We start from the raw sequence: 25,056 nt of genomic DNA, 5'->3' as shown, positions 1-25,056 counted from the left end.
AAAGTAATTTTTTTGTGCATGCTGAATAACTCTGAAGTCAACCTGACCTAGTACCTGGCAGCTCATTTAATCAGGTCATTTGGACAATGTATTCACTGAATTTGGTGTAATCACATCTCATTTGGACATAAGAACACCGGCTATCAGAAAAGAAAGAATCCCTTAGGTCAGAGTCAAGCATCCACTATCACAGTTAAAAGTTTAAATACATTAGTTCAAAAGAATGAACAGTTCTTCAATCACTCTTTGCACTGCTCGAATATCAACTCAGTAACTTTCTCCTTTCCTAAACACACTATAAAAAAGATGACACTTAACTAAGGAGATGCTTAACTGAAGGGTATCATGAAGAACCTGTCAATAGCAGACTTTTTTTTTTTTTTTTAAGACAGGCGTCCTTATGAACCTAATAAGTAAAGTATTACATGCTACAGTGAAGGAAGAAATCTCCAACCACTTGCTTTGGCAGTCTCATCTGACCTGCGGAGGCAGAAAATTCTCATCTGCTCAGATGGCGGTAATTGGTCTTACTCCGAGTATAAGAGCAAGACACACAAACCTGTCACCTGCAAAGAGGTTTCTCCTTACACAGCACATCAGAACAATTCACTCAACCCCAGTATTCATTTCAACCATTTTTTAGTGTTTCAAAGGCAAAATAAAATTTCTACAGTAGAAAGGGTAAAAAACCTAACAAGCTTCTGCTTAACAGCAATAACCCAAACAGACAATTCTGCTCCGCTGTCTTTCTCTTCCATTCCCAGCCTTTGATATTGCTTTGATACACTTTGATATTGGTATCATCCACACCCCATACCATCAGCACGGTCTGGTAAATGTCGGGTACTTAGACCTGAGTTCTGTGACACAGCAACTCCAGTTCTACCCGTTCCCTTTATGCCTTTTATATAAACCAAATATCGCACCTTTGAATTGCAATGTATCCTTAATTTTTATTTACGCAACTGAGTGCAGTTCCAGATGATTCACTTCAGCCATCCTTGTTTACAAAAGGACATATAGTATGTTATTTTTCTGCTATGAAAAAATTTTGCTACTTGGGGATTTTTTCATTCATTCCTACTTCTGGAATTTCAGGTTAATTAATGTGACCTTCCAAGTTCATAGGGGGAGTCCCTTACACATAAAATAATATGACATATGTAGTTAAACTCACTGGGAGCTGATAAGGAGGCTGTACAGAACACTAATGTAAGCTATCTGCTAACAGAGTACATTGTCAACTCCTGTTCCGAGGTATGTGTACAAGGGAAGACGATACTCAGGCCAGACACCTCAATAGGGTTCTCAAAATGACTTTTTTCTCAAAAGGCCACATTTCACTTTTATTCAAATCACGTGGAAATAATACTGACAGCTAAGGGGAGAAAACAAAGAAAACAACCAGGATCTATATTAATGCAACCAAGTCCCAGGTTGTGATTTTCTCAAAACCCAGCAGCGGGGTTTTTTTACCAGTGGCTATTACCTAAGAACCTTGGGTTTTTCATCTCTGGCTAGATGGAAAAGTTTGAAACCACCTACCACATTTTGCAAGACAAAAGAAATAAAAAGAACTCTACATCAGGCTCTACTTCAGACTCTACCTCACAACATTTGGAAGTTTGGGTTTATTAAAACCTACTTGTACGTGCATTTGATTTCTATCACCAACCTTGGCTTGGCATCATTATAGTATACTGGGCGTTATAAAATTCCCATTCTCTATGCCTTGCAATACCTTCTTCAGTCACAGTTGATCTAGAAGCCATTGCGTTTCTCTGGGGTATTGCCTTACAGCAATAAAATGAATATATAGCATGTATATTCATTATGTGATTATCTCTCTAGCGTTGGTCTTGGCTTTCTGCTCTGATACCCAAATGGTCCAGCTGTCCTTTCCTACATCTCCCTTTAAGAAAGTCACAGTGCCTTTCATTGACATACAAGCTTTTTTCTCTTGAATCTGCACACTTTAATAGTGCCTAGTACAATTATGTCCTAACTGATTCCTCTTGAAATGATCCTACAGAATGTGTCATAGTGCAGAAATATCTGGGAGAACACTGATTGTTCACAGCTTCATTTTCACCAATGCAGATTTTGATGCTGAAATTATTTATCAATTCAAAATGGCACACCTCCACCTATGTCAGTCCACACACAAGGTTGAAGAGAACAAAATGGGTGAAAAAAATACAAACATACTATTATTTGGTTTTTAAAATATCATTACAGAGTTACAATTCAAAGAAAAAGGTTTAACCCACTCTCAATTTCTAATCAACTTACTTCCTCCATAGATGTTCTTTCCTTGTCCAGGTCCTTTAAATAAATGCAATGGAAAGCTTAGAATTCACTACAGATATGGTTGGGGCTAGGAAGAAACAAGTCTGAATGAAACAGAAACATTCATAGCTAAAATTCAGATTGCTTAGTGATGTGTTTTGCTGATTCACAGAATGGTTGAGGTTGGAAGGGACCTCTGGAGGTCATCTTGTCCAATCCTCCCTGCTCAACCAGGGCCACCTAGAGCAGGTTGCCCAGGACCGTGTCAAGACAGCTTCTGAATATCTCCAATGTGGGAGACTCCAAAACCTCCCTGGGCAATCTGTGCCAATGTTCAGTCACCCTCACAGTGTGGTGTTCTCAAAACCCAAACCCACCACAGCATGGTTGAGAAACACCACAGTGCAGTGTTTCTCAAAACACAAAAAAGTGTTTCCTGGTGTTCAGACAGCACCTCCTGTGTTTCAGTTTGTGCCCATTTCCTCTGCTTCTGTCACTGGGCACCATTGAAAAGAGCCTGGCTCTGTCTTCTTTGCACTTCCCCTTCAGGTATTTATATACACTGATAAGACCCCCACCAAGCCTTCTCTTCTCTAGGCTAAACAGTCCCAGATCTCTCTCAGCCTTTCCTCATAGGAGAGATGCTCCAGTCCTTTCATCACCTTCATGGCCCTTCACTGGACTCTCTCCAGTATGTCCCTGTCTCTCCTGTTACTGAGGAGCCCAAAACTGGACACAGTACTCCAGGTGTGGTCTCACCAGCGCTGAGTAGAGGGGAAGGATCACCTCCCTCAACCTGCTGGTAATACTTTGCCTAATGCAGCCCAGGATATCATTTGCCTTGGTGTCCTCACTCAGGTCCTTTTCTGCCAAGCTGCTTTCCAGCTGGGTGGTCCCTAGCACATACTGGTGCAGGGGGTTGTTCCTCCCCAGGTGGAGGACTTGGCACTTCCCTTTGTTGAACTTCATGAGGTTCCTGTCAGCCCATTTCTCCAGCTTGTCAAGGTTCCTTTGGATGACAGCATGACCCTCTGGCATATCAGCCACTCCTCTCAGTTTTATGTCATCAGCAAACTTGCTGAGGGTGCACTCTGCTGACAAGGAAGTGCTCCCCTCAAACTGCAAAAGCAGGGTTTAAATCAAAAATACAAAAAAGTGCAGATACCAAAGAATCTTCAGTTCTTGAGCAGTAATAATAACACACAGTTATTTTCCAAACTATTATCTGTAAAAGAAAAAGGTATTTATTGGAATTGAAAGGCAGAGAGGGAGGGTTAACAAACCTCTTGAGACTTTTCAGTCACTTTTAGTTATGAACTGGAAAAAGCTTACATTTTTGCAAAGGCCAACTGGGTGAAAAGATCAATTTGGTAACCCTGTTGAGGGAGGTAAAAGTACTGTTCTGCATTAAAAACTGACTAGGAGGCAAAATGAAATAGGAATAAATGGCTAGATATTGTTGACAAAAACTACATAGCAAGATGAAACAATGCTTTACATAGGATCACTGTTTGATATATTTATTAAATGGAAAGGAAGTAACTAAAGACTACGATCCTCACTCTCTTCTCCCTTAAAAAGAATGCGAGTCAGGTACAATTATGCTTAAATTGCAGCGGAGTAAAACAAGTGTATGGAGGAAGGTAGGACAGAAAATCCATTCATAAATTGTTTTGGACTCATCTAAACATTCAAGCAATTCAGTATTTCATATAACAAAAAAAATTACACAAATTAGGTTCCACATAAGACAAACTAGATTATAAAACATTCAGTCCTCCAGGCTAAATCCTGAACAATCAGATGAGCTGTATGGTAATTTGTTCATTAACCTTTACAATGTAGGTACTGTGATCCACCTGAACCAAGAATGGAGGTACAAATGCAAATCATGAAGAAGACCGACTGTTGTTGGTAAATTTTAACATTATCTATGTGCAGTTCTAAATGTCAACATCTAATCAAGCCTAATCTATTATTGATTTTCTTTTTTGTTTTCAAAATATCCATCTGTGGCACCAATTTCAATCAGCTTTTATTTCTTGAGGCACACCTCTCGAGTATAAAATACATCTATCAGACATATAGCTATTAAAAATAACTTCCTAATTTGCTCTAATATGATGGAAACCCACTAATGCTAAGGCTTCAGGACATTACCTAAAATCAAAACTACTTGTTACAAAATTAGTAAGGAAAATTATTAGTAAAGTGAATAGGCTAAGCATTACTGGAACTTTTGACGTACTGTGGCAACAACAGGTGTGCCATGAGAAAGGACAAAATGGGAAACTAGCTACAAGTGTGAACTCCATTCTAACTATGGTTATGGCTCATGTTACTTAACTCTCTCATCTTACAACATAGTTTTTTGCCTTTTCAACATTTTACAAACTAAAATATTCTACGTCAAACCCTATGTTTGAAGTGGAATTCTACAAAAAAAATCAGATAAAACTGTTCAAACATTTCCCAGAGTGAAACAAGGGTAAATATGTTCTGCATCTTTACATAAAGAACACTAGCATTTCTGTGATTTGAAGCATCTTGATGGACATTCACTGACGTCTTTTGCTATAAGTTCACATTTACCCAAGCTGAACATGTTCACTATAGCAATTTGAAATTTTGGCACTGCCAAAGCTTATCTATGCTTAGCGCATCCATCCTTAATAGACTCTATGTATCAGGTTGACTGTGCTGATACTATTGCCACAGAGGAACTAAGCATATGCCATACTAAGACTGCAAGGCTGCACAAGATGGTCCTTTCATCATATCTTCTGGCTTCCGAGCCAACAATTACAGAAAGCTTTCATCTGTATTCTCTCATCTCATTCAGAGCTCAGAGAGAGTGGAAGGACAAGGAAGACAACATCCCAAATCAAACGCAGCAAAATGAGGAATGGAACCATGAAAAACAAAAAAAAAAAAAAAAAAATGGAAATTGTGGGCACTGATGGACAGAAGCCATATAGTGGAAGAATAAGGTTAAGAAAGGTAAAAAGAGGAAAGAAAGGAAAAGACAATTGAAGTGATAAAAAGAGCCTCAGAATGGGAGGTCATGACCATTAGAACTCTTATGCAACCTAGACAGGACAACCCTCATGTGTTACCTGAAAATGAGCTTACTTTACTTGCAAGTTTCAAAATTCGTTTGCTGCTTAACATAATCTACCGGCAAGGTGCATGCCTTCATTACCATCTAATGCTTATGCCATGGAAGATGGCATCTCTCTTGCCTTAAGTAATTCAGATCATTTAGTAGAGGATTACACTGTCAATCTAAATAAACCATCATCCTATGTGAATATGTGAAGAGGGAGAGAAAAAATGAACTTTTTAAAATATAAAAATTGCAGTAGGAAAGGAAATTTTGTATTAACTACATTTTTACACTAATGGGATTAGCAAGTCCCACACTTAAAAGTTAGGAAAAGCCAGAACTGAAGGAGTCACTGTGGCTCACAGTCTACATCAAAGATAGCCAGTTCCCAAGACTGTGGGAGTCAAACAGCTCCATGGGCCAGCTGGCCAATCTGCTGCAGGATTGAGGCCTTGACTTCAGGAAGGCTGTTAAGAGACCAGGTACACAAAATGGCAAGAAGTTTCAGATCTTTAATTCATGTGGTATAAATCCACTTCATCTGCATTCAACATTTTGACAAACTGAGTTTTGATATATCATGGATTTTTAAAACAGAAACTGCTGTGGTTTAAACCCAGCCAGCAACTAAGCACCACACAGCCGCTCGCTCACCGTCCTCCCGCCCCCCTCGCCCTGGTGGGATGGGGGAGAGAATCGGAAAAAAAAAAGTAAAACTCATGGGTTGAGATAAAGACAGTTTAACAGGACAGCAGAGGAAGAGAAAATAAAATAATAGTAATAATAATAATGATAAAATAATGTACAAAACAAGTGATGCACAATGCAATTACTCACCACCCACTGACCGATGCCCAGCCCGTCCCTGAGCAACGATCGCTGTCCCCCGGCCAACTCCCCCCAGTTTCTATACTGAGCATGACATCATATGGTATGGAATAGCCCTTTGGCCAGTTTGGGTCAGCTGTCCCAGCTGTGCCCCCTCCCAGCTTCTTGTGCACCTGGCAGAGCATGGGAAGCTGAAAAGTCCTTGACTAGTATAAGCACTGCTTAGCAACAGCTAAACCATCAGTGTGTTATCAACATTATTCTCATGCTAAATCCAAAACACAGCACTACACCAGCTACTAGGAAGAAAATTAACTCTATCCCAGCCAAAACCAGGACAGGAACAAAATGTTCCTAGCAGAGAACAACTTAGTTATGTACTGGAAGAAAAAAATAACAATGAGTTTAGCTGAAGACTACACTGAAAACCAAGGTGTTATATCTACCTCTGCCACCTACCTCTGAGCACATGAAAAACTAACTCCTTGGAATATGCAGTGGGTGTCACAAACTGGTCACCTAAGCTAAAAGCTTTGGCCTTTAACTCTTCTCTTTAGTTCAGTGGCTATAAAGACATAGAAGGCTTGCTCAAAAGAATATCGTGAAAAATTATAGTTTTGAAGAGATTCAACACTGAAAAAATAACTCTGCGTGCAGCCTAATGTTGGCACAGAGCCATGTATTAAACAATGGCAACAAGAAATGTTAGACTCCTTCCAACCGCTAGCATTCATTTCTCTGCACTAGACGAGATGCCCTTTAGATAGCCTATAGAAAAATGGAGTATATGATAACATCATTATATTCATCTGCATCAAGAGGAACCATTAACATGACATGGAATACCATCCGATTTCCTGGTTGACTTTTACAATCCCAGATTTCTTCAGAAGCAGTTTTTATACAATACCTCTCTCTAGTAGACCTTTTTATTTTGTGCAGTGTGCACAATCATTCCTCTTCCTTTGAATACAAGACATCTTTATCACTTCCAATATACACCATTTTACAAAGGCAAATTCTTAGCCTTAGCATGAGATGTTTATATTTCTTAAAGAAGCAAATTAAGCTAATTCTTTCTGAAATTATTGGTCTGGAAATCTGTAATTTAATGACATTTTTTATCATATACCAAAATCACAGGGTAAACATTCCGACTGTTGTCTCAGTAGCAACAGTTTGGGTTTCCACCGCATCTGATGGCAGTCTGAGTGCAAGTTTGGCTGAGAAGCTCATGTGTGCCACACCTCTCATCATGTTTCTTCATTCCTAAATACTAATAGTATTCATATTTACTTAAATTAAATGTTCCTCTAAGAAATAAAGTCCACTAAACTGAATGACTAAATCTAACATAACCCTCTGAGTGGGTGTTCCTGCTGTATCATTCTGGCATGTAAGCGTTTAGGAACTTCAGCAATACAAACAAAAGCAATCTAACAGACACAAAGGTTTTACATTTCCCTTACTTTCCCCTTCAAAGATCTTCAGCAGGCAGACACAACAGAGTATGAAGGACTATGCAATTTTATATGGCCCCAATTTGTTTAGCAGAAAGTGCTGGATTCAAACCACATTTTGAAATATGAATCCCTCATCCAAATGCTTTTCAGGCAGTCAGTTTCCAGCCACAAAGAATGGAAGCACTACAGAAAAAATGGCTAGGTCTCCTTTCATATTTTTTTAATATGTCCAAAATATATTTGAACAATTTAATTCTGAATTTTAGCAGAATCTTTCCTATAGAATTTGATTTTAAACCAGCAGCTGGAACCCACTGGGAAAACTGGTCTGGTAAACTTCAGAAAGATAATCACTTTTACCAAGATTAAAATGCTAGTGCATTATTTTACTGAATGCTTTCTAATTAATTCTTTTATTCCTTTATTTAAGCTAAGAAGCAACCAGCAGCCAGAGAATACAAATTGTAGCAGCAAGTGCACTCTAACCAAGGGTCCTCAGCCAAGACAAATCACTCATTACATGCATCAATGATACTGTTTGCTATATGTGACTTTTCCCCTTTTGTTCTAGGTGCAGATGCCATTAAATGGATTGAGACGGTAGAGCTCCCAGTAAATATACCTTTTACTATGTCCTCATTCTGTGTGTGTACCTTCACAGTGGTTTGTTACAGATGGCGGCTAGTGCCCACCTTTCTTTTTGCACAGAAGTGACACAGCACTGATTTTATTCTAAGGTAAAACCTGTATAATTTCAAAAACCTGTTGGCATGAAGGAATGCTGTATTATGAACACAGTTAACATATCTGTATATTAATATGTTCACTCTGCATTGCAATGCTCATGTTAGCGCTTCTCACGTAAGTATTGCCTATGCTGTCCAACAGAGCTGCACTGACCTATGAGGAGCTACTGTGCATCTAGCCCTCATTAATCTGCTTTTTGGAGAACCTGTCAGCAAACAGTAGACACCTTCAAAGACTCTCAGGGATTCAGTCAACTTAGAACAAACAAAACCACCTCTCTTAAGAGGAAAAAACTCTATCAGCTTCTTACAAATCTACCTACACACAAACCAAGAATTTCTATTAAAATTAAATGTATTACACCTTTAAATTCTTGTTTCTTCCTAGAGACTTTAAGTAGAATCTTAAAGTATGAACACACACAACACAGGGGACAGTGGAAGAGGGAAAAAGGGAAAGCGGGTGAAAGGAGACAAGAAGACAGACTTTTTCCATGTTTCTTATGCTGGGACTGTTTTGTACCAGCAGGCGCAAGGACGAGAGATCCGTGGATAGAGGCCAGCCCTGGTCATACGTGTCCCGCGACAGCAGCATCCTGGAGAGTGTGTGTGGGCTTCTCTGTTGCACCAGCCCCCCTCAACCTCCACGCTTTCCAGAAGAGTATTTCAAGCAACATTAACACCACAGTTAAGGAAATGTTAAGGGTCATGAAGCTGGTGACCAACTGAATGAAGCATGCCCTTCTCTGGTGGGTAATACAAACAAAATCAGGATTTAATCTTTCCTCAAATTTTCAGTTTGTCTCCTTCTTTGCACAGAGATAAATCACAGTAACACAGAACTTTGAAACAAGGTGTGGGGTTTTGCAGAGAAGTGTATGTGGGGGGAGTTAAGGATAAAGGCTTGAAAACATTGGGATCATTTAAAAAGAGATTTTATAATATCCTATTCCTTACAGATTTTCAGAGAACCGGAAAAAGATTCAAATCTAAAGTTCTTTATTTGATTCACCTTGTTTCAAGTCTGTGTTTGACATTCATACAGTTTATTCTACATTGTGTTGTATCATTTTCATTGTTTAATAATGAAATGCTTCTAGGGTTTTGAATCAAGATTTCAGAGTTGTTGTTAAACATGAATTTCACCTTTTTATATTTAGAGACAAAATACATTTTAAATCCTCAGATTATTCTACAGAAAGGAAATTCTATTTTCAATCTAGATATAATTTCCTCTTAAAATAGATGTTTTTGAATTTTAAAAAACTGACCCTACTGGACTGTCAAAAGAAATGTCAGTCAAGAATATTACAGCATTTTTTAATCTAGTCTTAGTTTAAAGATCAAAATACCCCTACTTTTTTAAATACACATAATAATAATTGGGGCTTTATTTGTTTAGAATATGAATAGATTCATAAAACAAAGTAGTAGTATCTGCTGGCTTAAAGGTTGAGGCATACTATGACATACTGTAAAACAATTGTTTAAAGAGCAGAAAACTATTTGTACAGTATCGTCAACTGGGGGAAAAAAACCACCCATGCATTGTTTGCGTGGTGGTTTTTTACTATCTATAAAAGTATCTAAGCATCATAAAAATACCTTAATTGATTAAAATTAATAAATCTCTAATTATTAAATTATCACCATTATCAAGATATTCAGCATCTTTTTTTTTTTTAAAGGACTATAGAATTTAGTGCAAATGCAGAGATCCAAGACAGTAAGTGATAGAAACGCTAACATATACAAGTATTATGTTGTGAGTGAGACAATTAAATTCACAAGATTTTTCTACTGACTAGGAAAAATTTTAGGGGTTTTTGTTTTGAGTTTTGTTGGGATGGTTTTGGGTTGTTTTTTAATACAATGGATTAGCAAGCTTCAGCTATCCATATAAAACATGCAGTTGATTTAAAGCCAAGATTGGTCTCTGAGCTGTGTTCTGTAACACATTAAAATTAGGACTTACATTACAAATGGATGCTGGATTAATTGAAGTGACTTCCCTTTAATGCCTACCTATTTTGAACAGACTTGTTCTTAGACGCAGGAATGATCAATAGCCTACCTACACAAAGAAAAAGGTGTTTCAAGATTGATAATGAAAGCATCCTTGGAACTATTATAAGGATTGCTGGAATAAGTGGTAGACTGGAAGACTAAGGGGATTACAAGAGAAATGAACCAGCTGAAGATAATTTCATTGTTAATTTTTACAGGCTTTTATATGGTCTGGAAATATTCTGGCATCATTACAACAGATGACAGAGTGATGATTACGTTGAGGAATAAGTAGAGAAATGGAAAGAAGTGTTTACAAATGCATTTTAAAAGCCCTAAAAAAACCAAAGATCTTTAGGTTTTAACAGGTCATACAAACCTATTCCAAGTAAGGAAAAACAAACATTACTAGAAAAATCCTGAATTTTACACAAGTTGCCAAGATAGAAGTTCACAAAACCAAAAATAAGGAAGTGGCACTCTGCAATTAGAAAGTAATCTAAGAGAAAGGTCTGGGGACTCATTTTCTCATAAAGTTGAGTAAGTTGATTTGTATAGACCAGAAAGAAATCCTGCAAACAATTTCATGCTTTTATCATGTAAGAGAAATCTTCTTTTCAGTAGTAATCCAACGCCTTATCATAAAGATTGGCATAACATTTACAAGTTTAAAACCAGCTTCTGAAGAGGTATTGTTCACAATAGATAGTTTTTTGTTGACCTCTCCTGTATAATAACATGGTTCCCAGAGGTCAGGATAGATTTTGGACAAATAATTTCTTTCCTTACTTGTCTATTTCCATACTATTTACCATCCTCTCTCTCTATCACAGAGTTCAGCATGTTAACAGGCATAACAAACAAAAGGCCAGCCTCTTCCTTGTGTTAATGTCAGGTTAGAGAAATCCGGTGATTCTAATGGAAACATTCCATCTTACACACACAGCCAGAGTAAGAATATATCCTAACATAGCTATGCTATATTGGGATATAGGAACAATAAAATGCTTCTCATATCACACATGCGTATCAGCTTCTAAATATCACTAATCAGTTAAAGGAGATTTTAAACATGTTAGGCTTTTCATTTTAAAAAGATGTAGCCAACAAATCGGATGTCAACTTACTCTGTATCTTACTGACAAACAATTTACTGAACTTTTAGACTTTTCTAAAATTCTCAAGTGAAAAGTCTAGCATCAGATACCCTAAACAAACCCCCAAGTAGAGTTCAGATCTAAGTGATTAGATCTAAAAATACGTATCTGGAAGCACAGAGATTTCCATAAGAAAAAACTGAATTTCCTGCATGCTTTGTCCTTATCTCATTTGTAAGCTATTGGACTTGCCAAAAGAAGTGTTGTCTGGCCAAAAATTAACTGTTAAATTCATAGGAGGATAAGAATGGTCATTCTGGATCAAACCCAAGGTTTATCTGATCCAATACTGAAGGCCAGTTTGAGAGCAGCCAGCAGCAGATGCTTTGAAAAGGACCTCAGAAGAGTAGGCAGATGCAGGACAGTCATCCCCTCTGTGCTGGTGTGTGTCTGGTTTCTAGGAACTATGCTGGCTTGTTTCCTGATGCAGGCAAGATGCTGGCTGAAACTGAAAACACTGATCTCTGAATAAATCATGAGAGATGGAAAAACCACTGCTCACTAACTATCAACTATTCTCTTCAGTTTGTTTTTCCATACTTCCTTGTAACATTTAGCTTAAATTTTGACTTGCCTCCTTTCTCAAGAAGGTCAAGTTGTATACTTTTGGAAACACGTTAGTTCCTCTGTGGTGTTTTCACACCCTCAAATTGATTGAGAACTACTGTACTGACTTCATTTTAAACTATATCTGCTTAAGCTATACCTTTTTAAATTTTTAATATTTCCATACCAATCATTCTCATTTGTCCAAAACAAATTAAGAAAATATCCAAACAGCCCTCAGTACTGCCAAATACAACACCAGGAATATGTCATGAAGCATTAACTGCAAGTCTGTTCATCTCATACTTATGGCATACAAAGCGAGGCTTTTGGGTAACAAGTAATTTCATGCATATCTACAACTGCAGAGGTCCAAAGTCTTCATTAGCGCTCAAGTCTATATGGATGTGGGACACCAGGTAAAAGTATTTTTTAAAAATTCTTACTAGCTTGAAACTAAAATATGATTTTGCTCATGACTTTATCTACACACTTAAAAGGGAATGACACACTTTTACTGCAATGGTTTTGTTTATTTGATTTTCTCATTTCTCCATAATGATGTAAATGCTCACAAAAAATAATAGCCCGTCAACTGAACAGCAGAATCCATCAGGATGAGTACAATACAGGCAGCAGCACAGCCTTCTTTGCAGTACCTTAAGCCCTTAAAGTAAGAGATATCCTCTAGCAGTAAAACATCAGTCTCATTCAGAGAAAAGTTCAGTCTCTACAGACACTTAGTCCTTGGTCTCCTTATTGCTACAGGAAAATTCTGAGTGCTGTATTCAGAAAGAGTGCTTATCTGTGATGGATTGCACTTATGTAAAAATAAATATGTGAATAAAAATAAGCCAACTTCTTTGAACTGATGAATAACTCAAGGTCATTAGCAATCTGTCTGAGATTTTAATACCAGAATCAAAAAGCTTTATTACCTGCTTTGAGCTACCCAATTTACATCAGGTGTAATCATTGTGAAAATAAAGGCTATACGAGTTTCAGAACTGACATTTGACATTATTTCTTACCTCCATTTTTTTTTTGTAAGAGGAAGAAAATGAATGCAGGTGCCTTTTAGAAGGAAGCATAAAAAGACCAACCTTGCATAACCTGACAAGATGTATTGATACCTGGTAACTGAAAAAGCAGCAACTTCCTTTTACAGTTCACTGATAGACATGACACATTATAAACTCCTCAAGTTCTATAGTTTACTTCAGAAATTAATTGTCTGGTAACACATAATGGCAGATACCGTCTGAAAGAAGCCAGGGTACAAAAATTCCTTCTGGGTTACATATATGTGGAAACATACATGCATGCATGCTTAGCACAGGATACCATCGAACTGTTACCTGATGCGACCTTTACCTGAAAAGCTCATACATGTTTTGCACAAAGAAGTTCACAGCTCAGATGCTGTTATCTGTATTTTTAGGTTTGAGAGTAATTGCCCAATTCATTGTGTTCTGGCAACAAAACAACAAACCTACAACACAGGCTGAAATCTTTCATAATAATGCAACTTGTTCATAACTGGATGACATGGACAACTAATGAAAATTTAGACGAACATGCAAGCACTTACCCTACACCATTAATTAAGGCTTATGTTTCAAGCAGTTCTGTTTCAGATTGCAGTGGTACATTGCTCCTATGCAGCTCCATGGCCTTGCCTACCTACAGGGTTTTTCTTAGCAGTAAAAACTAGCCCTTGGCATAGTCATAATTTATTTTTGAACTTACCACTCCATTAAGATGAATAAGTTCACTTCCCTGTCAATAGTATTGTTTGTATCTGCCTTGCTACAGATACTGTAAGACACCAGACATTGATTTACTGGGTGAAGAATGACAACCTAAGAGTCTTGGAACTATTAAAAAAAAAAAAAGTATCTTTCCTTTTCTTTGAGGAAAACAAACAAAAAGATTAATCCCAACATAGTAATAAGAATAATTTATAAGACTGGAGTATATTAATTATCTGAAAATCCCTATTTAATAACAGGAAATAAACCATTAAGAATGAAGTGGAAGGGCTGTCTCTTTACTGAGTCAGATTAATAAACTTATTTCCCTTCCATCTTTTTTCCCAAAACAATTAAGAAACCCAAACAAAACATTCCTGTGCAGTTTAGTATTAATGCTGGTATGTTTGTAAATATAAAATAGAAGACTAAATATATCAGATGTTAAAGCCAAGCTGTTACAATTATTACAATTATTAGTGAAAACCCAACAGCAATTATTGCAAACATGTTTCCAAGATGTACATTCTGAAAATATCACTTTATGAAAATTTAAGAGATTTTTTTTCCTCACTTAACTGCACAGGATTTCAAAAAACTCTTCACAGCTGGGATTCCAACTGTTACTAACTGGCATTTTAAACTTACACATTTGAGTGTTTACACAAGGGGCAACTTCTTTATTGTACTTGTTTTCTTTCATCAAATTCCTGGATTTAGAGAAAGTCATCATTAAAAGTAGACTCTTTTGCTAGCATTTCATTAATTGGGTGGGATGTGCGTTTTGAAGCACCTGTATTAATTCAGTAAATTTTCAGTTCATGTGTTTTGTTGATTTACACTTATTATTTGACTTCTATGGTACAATGACAGTACCAAAGATAAGAGGTCGCTCACTTTACTGTAAGTTTTGAAACAAGGTGCAGAAAGAGAAGTTATTCAGAAGTTAGGTAACTCATCAGTACTCTATGCAGTGAATACCTCAATACCTGAACTTGTTGGGAAAAGTTATGTCAGCATCAAAAAAACACTTCATCCTTGACAGAATTTTCTTTGGGCTAAACTGTTCTGGTAACTGTTTTCCCCATTTTTCACCTGCTTTTTAAAACACTATTTAAATATTACTAATTTAACCCTAGGGATATCAAATACTAGTTTAAAAACCTAATCTAACTTGCATTACTTCATAAAAATTCTTTACCTTTGATGCATATAGTGTGTCTTCGTTATTCTATAACACATGCAAATAGATTTTTTTAAACTGCATTCATGTGTCTTGTTAGGCCTTGTGGTAATGTAGCAGACATTAGCATGCACTAATGAGAGTAACATAAAAGGGAAACTGTGTTGTGCTACTGTGAAAATCTTATGTCTTCTAAGACATAAGTAAGGGCAAAATCTAATACAGCATTGATATGACTGTACGTTACACAATTACCAACTGAAATTATTCATCACATTTAGTGTAGAAGAGGTAAAGGAATAATACTAAACTTGGAATGTCCCTGCCATGACGCTGATTGCTCAGGGTGCTTGTGGCCGTACTATCGTATTTTCCTATTTTCTAGATATTTTATTCTCTCTTCTTACTGTTACCGATATAGATACAACAAACACTGAAAATGGATTGTAAAACAGAAGTGTGAAAATACATGAACTGTAGATTTGATGGTACTCCACAACTAAGAACAGTTTGTTTTCTCTGATCATTACTTTCCACCACAGCCATTTTCAGCGCTCCTTTCAATAACAGCAGGTAAAATAATTTCTGTCAGAAGCAACATTTAGAGCTACCCTTCAGTTCCCATATTTTTACTCATGTCACACTAAAATCCCGTAACACGAAAGCTAAATTGTACAAAAATAATATTAAAAGTAGGGAAGACTCTCTCAATTTAGGAATAGATGCATCCTACATCCTCCACAACTTAAGCAGAGAGATGTACATTAAACGAACAGTTAAGGAAATGCTCTGCTCTATCCAGATGTTGAATAACATATAACATGATGTTTCACAATCAGTTATGGGGTTTTTTTCCCAGTTCTTCTTAACAAAATTTGATATCCTCTGGATGTGTTACGCATTTTTTTTTCTAAATAGGACGATTCCCTTCTTAATATAGAGGCATTTTTCTTAAACGCACACATTACAAGCTAAAGAATTAACGTACTGTCTTCAGTAAGACCTGATGAGCATGCACCTGCAACAAAGACTTTAAATGGGATTTTTTTTTGGACAGTCAGACCATAACACGTAAAAATTAGGTGTTAAGGACAGTCAGGCACCTTTGAACAGTTCGCTAAGGAGCAGCAATTTCTCTTACAGCGCGGTGAGCTCTCTCAACCCCATTCTGAAGACGCTTTGCGTTCAGCAAGAGTAAACCTTAAAACCACATTTCAAGTAAAGAGATGCTACCGCTCCCTCTCACGGGGAGGTAACTTTCAGTTACCTGCTGTTCAGCAGCTCAGTCACAAACCCCGGCGCCCAGGGGTGACTGTGGAGAGCCCCCGGGCGCCCCGCTAGCCCCGGCGTTACCTCCCTGCCCCCGGCGCCGCTCGGCGGGGGGCGGCACCTCGCCCCTCCCGGGACGCCGCCCGGGAAGGGGGGTAGGCAGCACAGCCCCCCTGCTTCTCTTCTCGCCAAACACCCAACTTTTGCAGGGTCGCGGGCACAGGCGGGAGGAGGGGGTGGCCGACGGGCGGCGCCCGGCCCCGCACTCCCCCTACCACCTCAGCGGCCGGGAAAGGTACCGAGAGGGGCCGTTGGGCGTCCCGACACCCACCCTGCTTCCCCAGGCCGGGCGGCGCCGGCGCTGCCGGGCGCAGGTGCGGGCCCCCTCCCCGCCGGCGGCCGCCCGCCGGCCCCACGCACCCCGCGGCCGCCGGAAAGTTGGCGGGAGCCCGCCCGCACCGCACCCCGCGGTCGCCCTTACCTTGGTTGCTGGCGACGTGACCGGCGGCGGCGGGGCGCGCTGTCAGCAGGGGGAGGAAGAGGCCGACTCTCCAGAGCAATCCCCTCACCTCACAACACCCCATGGCTGGTGCCCGCTGAGCGCCCCGCGTCCTCGGCCCGCCGAGGCTCCCCGTCCTCCTTCAGGCCAGCAGGGAACGCCGCCGCGGCGCCCCCGCCCGCCGCGCCGGTGGGGTCCGGTGCGGCCCGGCGGGCTGCGCTGCCTGCACTGCCGCCGCGGGCTGCACGGGCCGGGGCGGGCGCATCCACCAGCGGGGTCCCGGGGCACGGCGGCGGCCCGGAGGGCGAGGGCGCCGGGAGCCCCCGCAGCCGCCCTGCCGCGAGAGGCGGCGGCGCTGGGAGAGCTCCGGCAACTTCGAGGCGGCGGCGGCGGGAGGGGTCGCGCCCCGCTCCCTCCGCCGGCTCCGGCCGGTGGCACCTTCAGCCCCGCAGAAGCGCCCCCGGCAGCCTCAGCAGCCTCCTCCGCGGGAGCAGCCTCCTCCCCCGTCCGCGCCGCACGGCCCCCCGCATCCCCGGCCGGAGGCAGCGCCGAGGGGCTTCAGTTTCCCACGGTGGAGGGTCTCGCCCCCGCCGCCGAGCTCCTGAGGCGGGAAGGGGACAAGGGCCGGGCGCCTCCTCAAGCTCCCCAAGGCATCAAGGAAACTTGCGGGGCGGCATCCCCGAGCCCTCCGCCGCCGTCCCCGGCTCTGCCGCTCGCCCCTCTCAGTCTCTGTCTCTCCCCCTCTGCCGCGGAGCAATCAGAAACCAGGCGGCTCTGGTGTGATGTTCGCTGCTCCCTCCTGATTTGCGTGCCGCGCAGCCGGCTGCAGTTTTTTGGTGCCGCCGCTCCCCCGCCGCCCGCGGAGCGATCGCCCCCTCCGGCGCGGCCGCGGGGCCGCCCCGCTGCGCCCAGCCCGGCGGGTGCCGGGTCCGCCGGGAGGCCAGCGCGGCCCCGCGCCGGGGGCGCTCCGGCACACGCGCCCCGCCAGCCAACGGGCGGCCCAGCGCGCGCGGGAGGGGAGGGGGGGCGGGGGAGGGAGAGCCGTTGGAGCGGCGGCGGCCCCTCCTCAGCCGCCCTCCTGAGGGGAGCGCGGGCGTGCGGTGCGGGGCGTGCGTGAGGCAGGCGAGGAGAAGCGCCCCCTCGCCTCGCCGCTGCCGGCAGCCCGCAGGTCAGATGCGGCCGGTTCAGCGCTAGAGGGGGTTAGTTGACAAGGCAAGGGAAAAAACGCGCAGCCCGGCCCGTGCGCTCCGCCCGGGAAGGGCCGCCGCGGCGGCGGAGCTTCGCCGTTGCCGCCGTTTAAAGGCGCGCGGGGCGGGCGGGCTGCGGGGCGGGCGCTGCGCCTTGCCCTCGCGGCGCGGGCCCGGGTCCCCACCCGCAGGTAGCGGCGCGGGCGTCTCGCAGGGGCGGGGGCGGGGGCGGGGGCGCCCGCCCGGGGCGTCACGAGCTGGCGCGAAAGGCAGCAGCGGCTGCCGGCTGGGCGCCGCTTCTTAAAGTTACGCCAAGGGGGTGGAGGAGACGAGCGAGTGAGAGCCGGCCGCGTTTGGGCATCCCCGGAACATTTACTCTTTCTTTCTTTGGTTGGTTTTTGTTTTTTAATTTCTCGCTCCTATTAGGAGCGTGTGCAGGGTTGGGGGCGGGGAAGCCGACTGGGGTGTGCGTCCCGATCAGGTCTGCCGGCTCCTGTCAGCCCCTGCCAGGTGTCCGCGGCCGGCGGGAGGCAGCGCTAAGGCTTGGGGTGGGCTCGCTATTGAAGTGCCGCACTTACAGCAGCACACCCCAGACACGGGGCCTCTTTCTTGTTTTTAATCCATCGAGCTTTTCAATTTCTGAATTTGTACAAGCACAGAAAAAAAAAAAACCGTAGGAAGATATGCGTACCCGCATTTCTGAATAGGACTTCCTAAAATCAGGTGTCTGAATCCACACGTAGGAGAAAAAAAAGCTGTCTGATTCCCAAGGCTTCTGAGTGTCCGCTGAAGTCAATGGGTAATGCAGCTACAAGATGCTGCACCAGAGAATATCAAAGTTCCTTCTGAGGTGCCTAAATAGATGTTCGGAGAAGCTACATATGGAAACAGTTACTTTGTGATGCAAGAATAAAGAATATTTTTAAAATTATTAATTTAAGGATTATTTACAAAGGAGTTGTTCAACGAGCAAAGCCAATGCAGAAATATGTATTTGGGGTTTTTTAGAGGAATCTTTTCAGATTACAGTGGGCCTACAATAATGCAATATTTCCATATTTAGCTGTATTAACAATGTCCTGTAAGGAAATGAACCGTTATTAAGAAAGAAGGTTAACAGGAAAAACTTCAGGAAATATTTATAAATAGTGAAATAGTCATTAGTATTTTGCCTTAGTTTCATGGGGGAGGTAAAAGGAGAAAGTTCAATTTTTAGAATTTGGGGGTTGGACTAGATGACCTTTAAAGGTCCCTTCCAACCCAAACTATTCCATGATTCTATGTGTCACAGTACTGTTCTGTTTTAGAATTAACACGGTCAAAAGGAAAGTAGCACTGACATTACAAGGTTAGCTTTGGGGGGTAATGGTTGAAAATTCAGATTTTTCTTCTGCTCCAATTCTTCGTTCAGTAGTAAGATGCTTCCAAACCAGACTGCCAGAAAAAAATTAGTGCAGGACATAATATATAAAGATCCCCCAAATTAAGATGAGTCATTTGGGCTCCACGCATTATCAATACCACTGCTTATCTCTAACCTCTGAAAAAGACTTTTCATGTGTTAATGCAAAAGGGCAATTTGCACAGCAAAAGTCATCTGAGATTCCTTCCCTCACATCTGCTGTTTCATGATACAGATTTGGGCTTTTTATAATAGGTTTTTTTCAAACAGCCCTAGTCACACATGTATATATATGTTTATATGGGGACGTGCACTCTCCATATACTTATGTGCACTTGTGCATCTCCATGTGCACCTGCGTACACATCATATGGGCACACTGCATATTATCCATTCTTACTTGCCATTAATGAAGCCAAATGAGACTTCTTCAAGGAGCATAGAAGGTCTGGCTCACCACTTCTTTTGCTTTTACATGTCATGTCAGACTACAGCTGAATACAAAAAGGAGGCAGTGAAAGATGTGATAGGAGCATAGACAAAATCTTTTTTATGTTTCCTCTCACATGCAAAGCACAGCTTTGCCTCCTGGTAACCTTGAACTCCACAAGCCACAGGAAACTATTAGGTAACAAAACAGCTAAAAGGGGTGGCATCTTCTCTAAAGTGTCCCTTCACCAACTTTTAACTGGCTAAAGAATTTCCGGGGGAACAACTTTGAAAAACACCACTCGTTCATCTACACACAGATTAAATTTTTATAACCTCATGTATTATCATGAATTCCAACTTAAATCTTAACCACCATGCTTTAATCTTTCAGATGTATGCAAACATGCTAAGCATAACAGAGGAAAGCAAAAATGTTAAATATAAAAAAGTAGAGTCTTATTTGTATACCCATTTTTTTCTAAAATGTAAAGCCACTTAGTATTGTAAACAATGCAGCAATAAATTTTGTAAGAGATAGATAGTTGCACCAGGAAAAACAAAGAAGAGGAACCACAGTTTGAGTACCTTCATACTCAGATTTCTAGAGAGTATGTTTTTGTAGATGCAAGGAAACCCATATATTCCTGTTCTTAAAACAAACCGGAATTCGATCTGTCCTGGGAACAGAAAAATACCTATTCTATTTTCATTGGTATTTTCTTAAATAAAGGGATCATCTTTCTGTCAAAAACAAACAAACAAACATACAAACAGGAAAGGAAATATAGCATAGGCATAGGCATTAATTATATGTAATAGGCTGTCCTTTCTTCTTTGGGTAGTTACTTATATATAATTTAATGTACCGTGATTGTGTTATTTATAATAAAACTGTGACTTCCTGTAAAAAAGGCATTCCTTTTTTTTAATTACAATTCCCCATAATGTAACATTGTGTTGTGTGTTAGTCCTTTGAGCCATGATTCACAACTGTATGTGGTTTAATGTGATCAGAGTAAACATTTTAATTAAGACACCAACAAAGAGCAGATTTACAATAAACTTAAAACACATTTTCCATGCAGCGCTCACTAAGAAATACTGATTTTAAAATTACTGTAACGTTTGGACCAAGACACCTGCATTAGTATTTTTTAGAAGAGTAACACTTGCACATACTGACCTAAACTATAACATGTATACTAAGAAAAAATATAATGTAATATTGATCCCTTAAAGTCTGAGCCAATAGCTTTTTTTAGTGAATAAATACACTGCTGATTTGGCAGTCTAACCAGAAATGAACCTTTTAATAGTATCTCTGTTATTCAGGGTTCTAAATTACACTTTCCCATAAAACTGAAAGTTAATTCCGTTTTGTTATCCATAGTATTCTTGTTTCTGTAGAATTAAACACATAAATTTTTTGTTTATTACCATCTTTAACATATTTAATGACAGGTTGACACTAGATCACTACTGATACTTTTCCGTCTTCCTACCATAGTCCCCAAATATGCTTATGGTATGTGCAGCAATTCACATGAAAATTTTTAAAGTATTTGCAGATTTTGGCAGTTTTCTGTGTTCAAAACACACACACACCCCCAGCATCAAGGGGAATAAATAGAAGGTTCATAAAGTTTCAGGCTTATTACCTTTTCTATTATTGATACAGAAAAAGACAATGAAAGAAAAAGGGATGATAGTCAAAAAGAAAACTGTATAGTCAGAGAAACCTGTTAGAAAGTTAAGCATACTGAAACTAGGCTGAATAAGTATTTGAATTCTGACATTAAAAATATTATTTGAATTATAGAACTAACACTTCAGTCATTAATTTAGTATGCTGTGGAGTATTTTGTTATAGGCAATGATTCCTACACATACAGGATCCAGGAAAGTCATTTGCCAAGTCTTGCCTGTTAATTATGTAAGTTATGTTACTAGATTACATTTTTCTTTTCAGTAGACTTTTATATAGTATGGACCTACTCTGAGCACACTAATTCTAATGCTCTGCACCGTGTAAGAAGGTGCAATTTAATTAAGTGACAATGAACCAATTATACTGAACGATGTTTTAGGGAAATTACTGACAAAATGTGCAGTATAGTAGTTTCATCCCCATCTTGTTACAAGCACAAGCTTTGAATTGCCTCAAATTATTTTTGCACTAAAACTACTGAATCACGATTATAAGATTATATGATGTACAAGATCATAAAATGTTACACGTTTTTCAAAGTTTACACATTACAGTTACAGAATAACCTATACAACAACCCTTTCTTCATCTCCAGTACTTCCTTTTGCATTTCCATATTTTATAAAATAAACAAAATATCCAAATTTTAAAGGGGTGATACAGGGAAATCAGTTACCAAATCAGTTACCATGTTTTTCACTTGCAGAATCTTCAAATAAATCTAATTATTTGGATTAATAGGCAAAGCAAAAGATACAGTCTAAGAAGTTTATGTTTTGCAGGAAGGTCTAATAGTAATTGAATTGTCCTAGAAATATTGCAAGAATAACAAATTGGTTGGCAGTGAATATTTTCAATATTTAAATTTAATGAGTGGAATCTTGCTGCAGCTGGGCAAAAAGATTCTAGATAAAGGCAGCAGAATTAATTAAATCACAGATCCTGAAGGAGAGGAATGGAACATCTAGACCACAAAAATAAATATTGTGGCCTCACTGACAATGGAGGAGCCTAAATTTTCCTCATAGTGTTGGCAGAAGTATTGTCAGAGATATAGGTATGACTGTGGCTTAGTAAAGCATCTGAATTAAAATGCAAGAGAAAGTGGAATTACATACTAATCAAACTTGGGAGTCCAAGAGAGGTAAGCTTTTATATTAAGGCTTTATCCATCTCAGTCAATTAAAGAATTCCAGCTGAATTAATTGCAAATTGAGTTGGGTCTTAAAATGATAAAAGAATTTTATTCATGAACAAAATGCTTTGGAAAAAAGAGAAAAAACTGTAGTTACTAGAGAGTGAACCAGATTCTATTCACGCTACCCAAATAGTCCCCTTGACATAACCGAGAGCAATGAAGTGAGGGCATACTTCAAGGCTATGTCTAAACTGTTTCTCTCCTGGAAGTCAGAAGACTTACATTGCACTCTTAACAGCACATAAAGCTTCTTAGGTTCTTTTCTAAGAATATTTAGAACCAATTAATGATCTTAGTGAGATATTTCTTTAGTAATTAGAAGTAATAGTAAACACAACCATAACTGAATGTATAGTGGTAATGCTATAAACATTCTGGGTCACATTAACAAGACTATATGATCAGTTTTAATGACCTATGTATCAAATTGCCATTGAAATATTACTGCTAAAACTTTAAAAAACATATTTACAGCTTTAAGAGATACTTACATTTAAACTTGGACCCTTTTATGAAGAGGCAAGAACTTAAATTTCACACTGTACTCACAAAAATCGTGAACCCAAAAGTGAGGTCAAAAAAGATTAATTCATATTGTAGGTTGTGGTAAAACTGGAGTTTTGCTTTTGAATGGTGTTAGCTATGGACAAATTGGAGCTGTCTGTATCTAAATACTCTACTTGAGTTTTATAATACTTCAGAAAAATGGAAAAATTTTCACATGCTTTAATATATATTGCTTCTGAAATCAAACCCTGTGGCTATATACTATTTTACTTGAACTAATACTGTATCTACTTAAAGATTTGAATTTTCCTGATTGTTTTTCGCTTTTGGTACTGCTGCCTGGTAGATGAAAATGAGAAAACACTGAGGTTGGCTCAGTACAAATAACAATAAAGGCAAACAACCAGACTTATTATAAAGACATATCTTTTTGCCCTTATCCAACTACAGCTTAATGCAGAAATTGCTTCAGGCACTGGAGCAGACGTGTTTGTCATTACCACAGATTAATGTTCTGTTTGAACAGTAACTCCTGTTCATGCTTGCATTGTCTTAGTAACTGGTGTGATGTGATGTATATATTTCTGCACATCAAGTTGAGCTAATCGCCTCTAAGAGAAGCAATTGTTCCCATGGAAAACTAGCAATAGGATGTAGTTACTTTATCATCCATGAGACATGGGTGGCAATTATTTCAACATAGCTAATGTAATCTGAACTACTCCCAGAGCTGATGAGTCAAAAGATTTTCAGTTATATGCAATGGTCCTTCATACCACCACCAAACTGATCCGGTGCAATCACTTAGTCTGAAATTGTACACAAAATATTTTAACTGTCACTGATTTTGAAAGGGTGTTAGCATCAAGCAAACTATTCCAAGTCTGACAACGTCTGTCCGTGGCACACACTCAAACTGTCATATAGGAAGTAGCCATTCACAATTACATCAGTAAATTTGGACCTCTCAGGCAACCTTCACTTTGCCCTTAAAACATGAAAAAGACATCTTGGAACGCAGTCACAACCTATTAATTGAACTTTCCAAATAGCAATATGTCATCAAGTTTATTTACTTAAAATATCCACAAAATGTCTCACACCTTTAAACACAATTAACATTTATTAGTTTCAGAAGACCTAAAATTGCAGTTTTTCTTGGACATCATGTTGCTTTCCACCAGCAATGACAACTCATTTATTAGATATTTGAGGAATGCATTTAGATGTCTAAGGGAATTTTGCACATAACTGTTATGAGACATGGGATTATGCCTTCAGACCTGCTGGTAAATATTTATATATGTGTGTGTATGTATGTGTATATAAAAGCATGTATGCACATAGATATTTTAGCACATATGCTCAATTTTCCAAATATGCAACCTAACACTGCAGTTCAAATGGTTGCTCTTGATTTTGGTGATCGTAAGAAATTATCCGTTTTGTGAGGACATCAAGTAGCCTGCATATTCTAACTATGCATTTGGCAAATTAACATTTAGGGATTGCTGAATTTTTAAAGATGTGATAAAATTGATAACAAATTGCAGACTGGTATTAACTACTATAGGAACATTCTCAAAGACTAGCTACTTCCATAATTTTCATATGTGAATTTCCCAGCTTTCTAGATTCTTATCATTTTTATAAATTATGCATTTACATTATTAGGTGCTGGGTTGTGACACTGTGATCAGCAGACCCTTTTCAATATCTGTGGATACAGCTGTATTCCTAGAGACATCTCTCCTTCAAACATAGACTGATCGAAGGTT

General features: G+C 39.9%; 1 protein-coding gene across 9 annotated transcripts in view; it reads right to left on the bottom strand.

The window, feature by feature from the left end:
* The window catches only part of EPHA6 (EPH receptor A6), a 532,902-nt gene extending 515,382 nt beyond the window's left edge, over positions 1–17,520 (bottom strand). For 8 of the 9 annotated variants that reach the window (XM_075515531.1, XM_075515576.1, XM_075515552.1 and 5 more), the window contains exon 1: positions 16,827–17,520. In XM_075515531.1, coding sequence (XP_075371646.1) covers positions 16,827–16,929 — 103 coding nt within the window. In that variant the 5' untranslated portion in view covers positions 16,930–17,520. The remainder of the gene's footprint in view (positions 1–16,826) is intronic. The other variant, XM_075515603.1, reaches the window with a different exon arrangement.
* Between the last annotated feature and the right edge of the window lie 7,536 nt (positions 17,521–25,056).

This window comes from Mycteria americana, chromosome 1 (genome assembly GCF_035582795.1).
Source record: "Mycteria americana isolate JAX WOST 10 ecotype Jacksonville Zoo and Gardens chromosome 1, USCA_MyAme_1.0, whole genome shotgun sequence".
Lineage (NCBI taxonomy): Eukaryota > Metazoa > Chordata > Aves > Ciconiiformes > Ciconiidae > Mycteria > Mycteria americana.
Note: the sequence above shows the minus strand (reverse complement) of the source record. Positions and strands in the feature narration are given on the sequence as shown.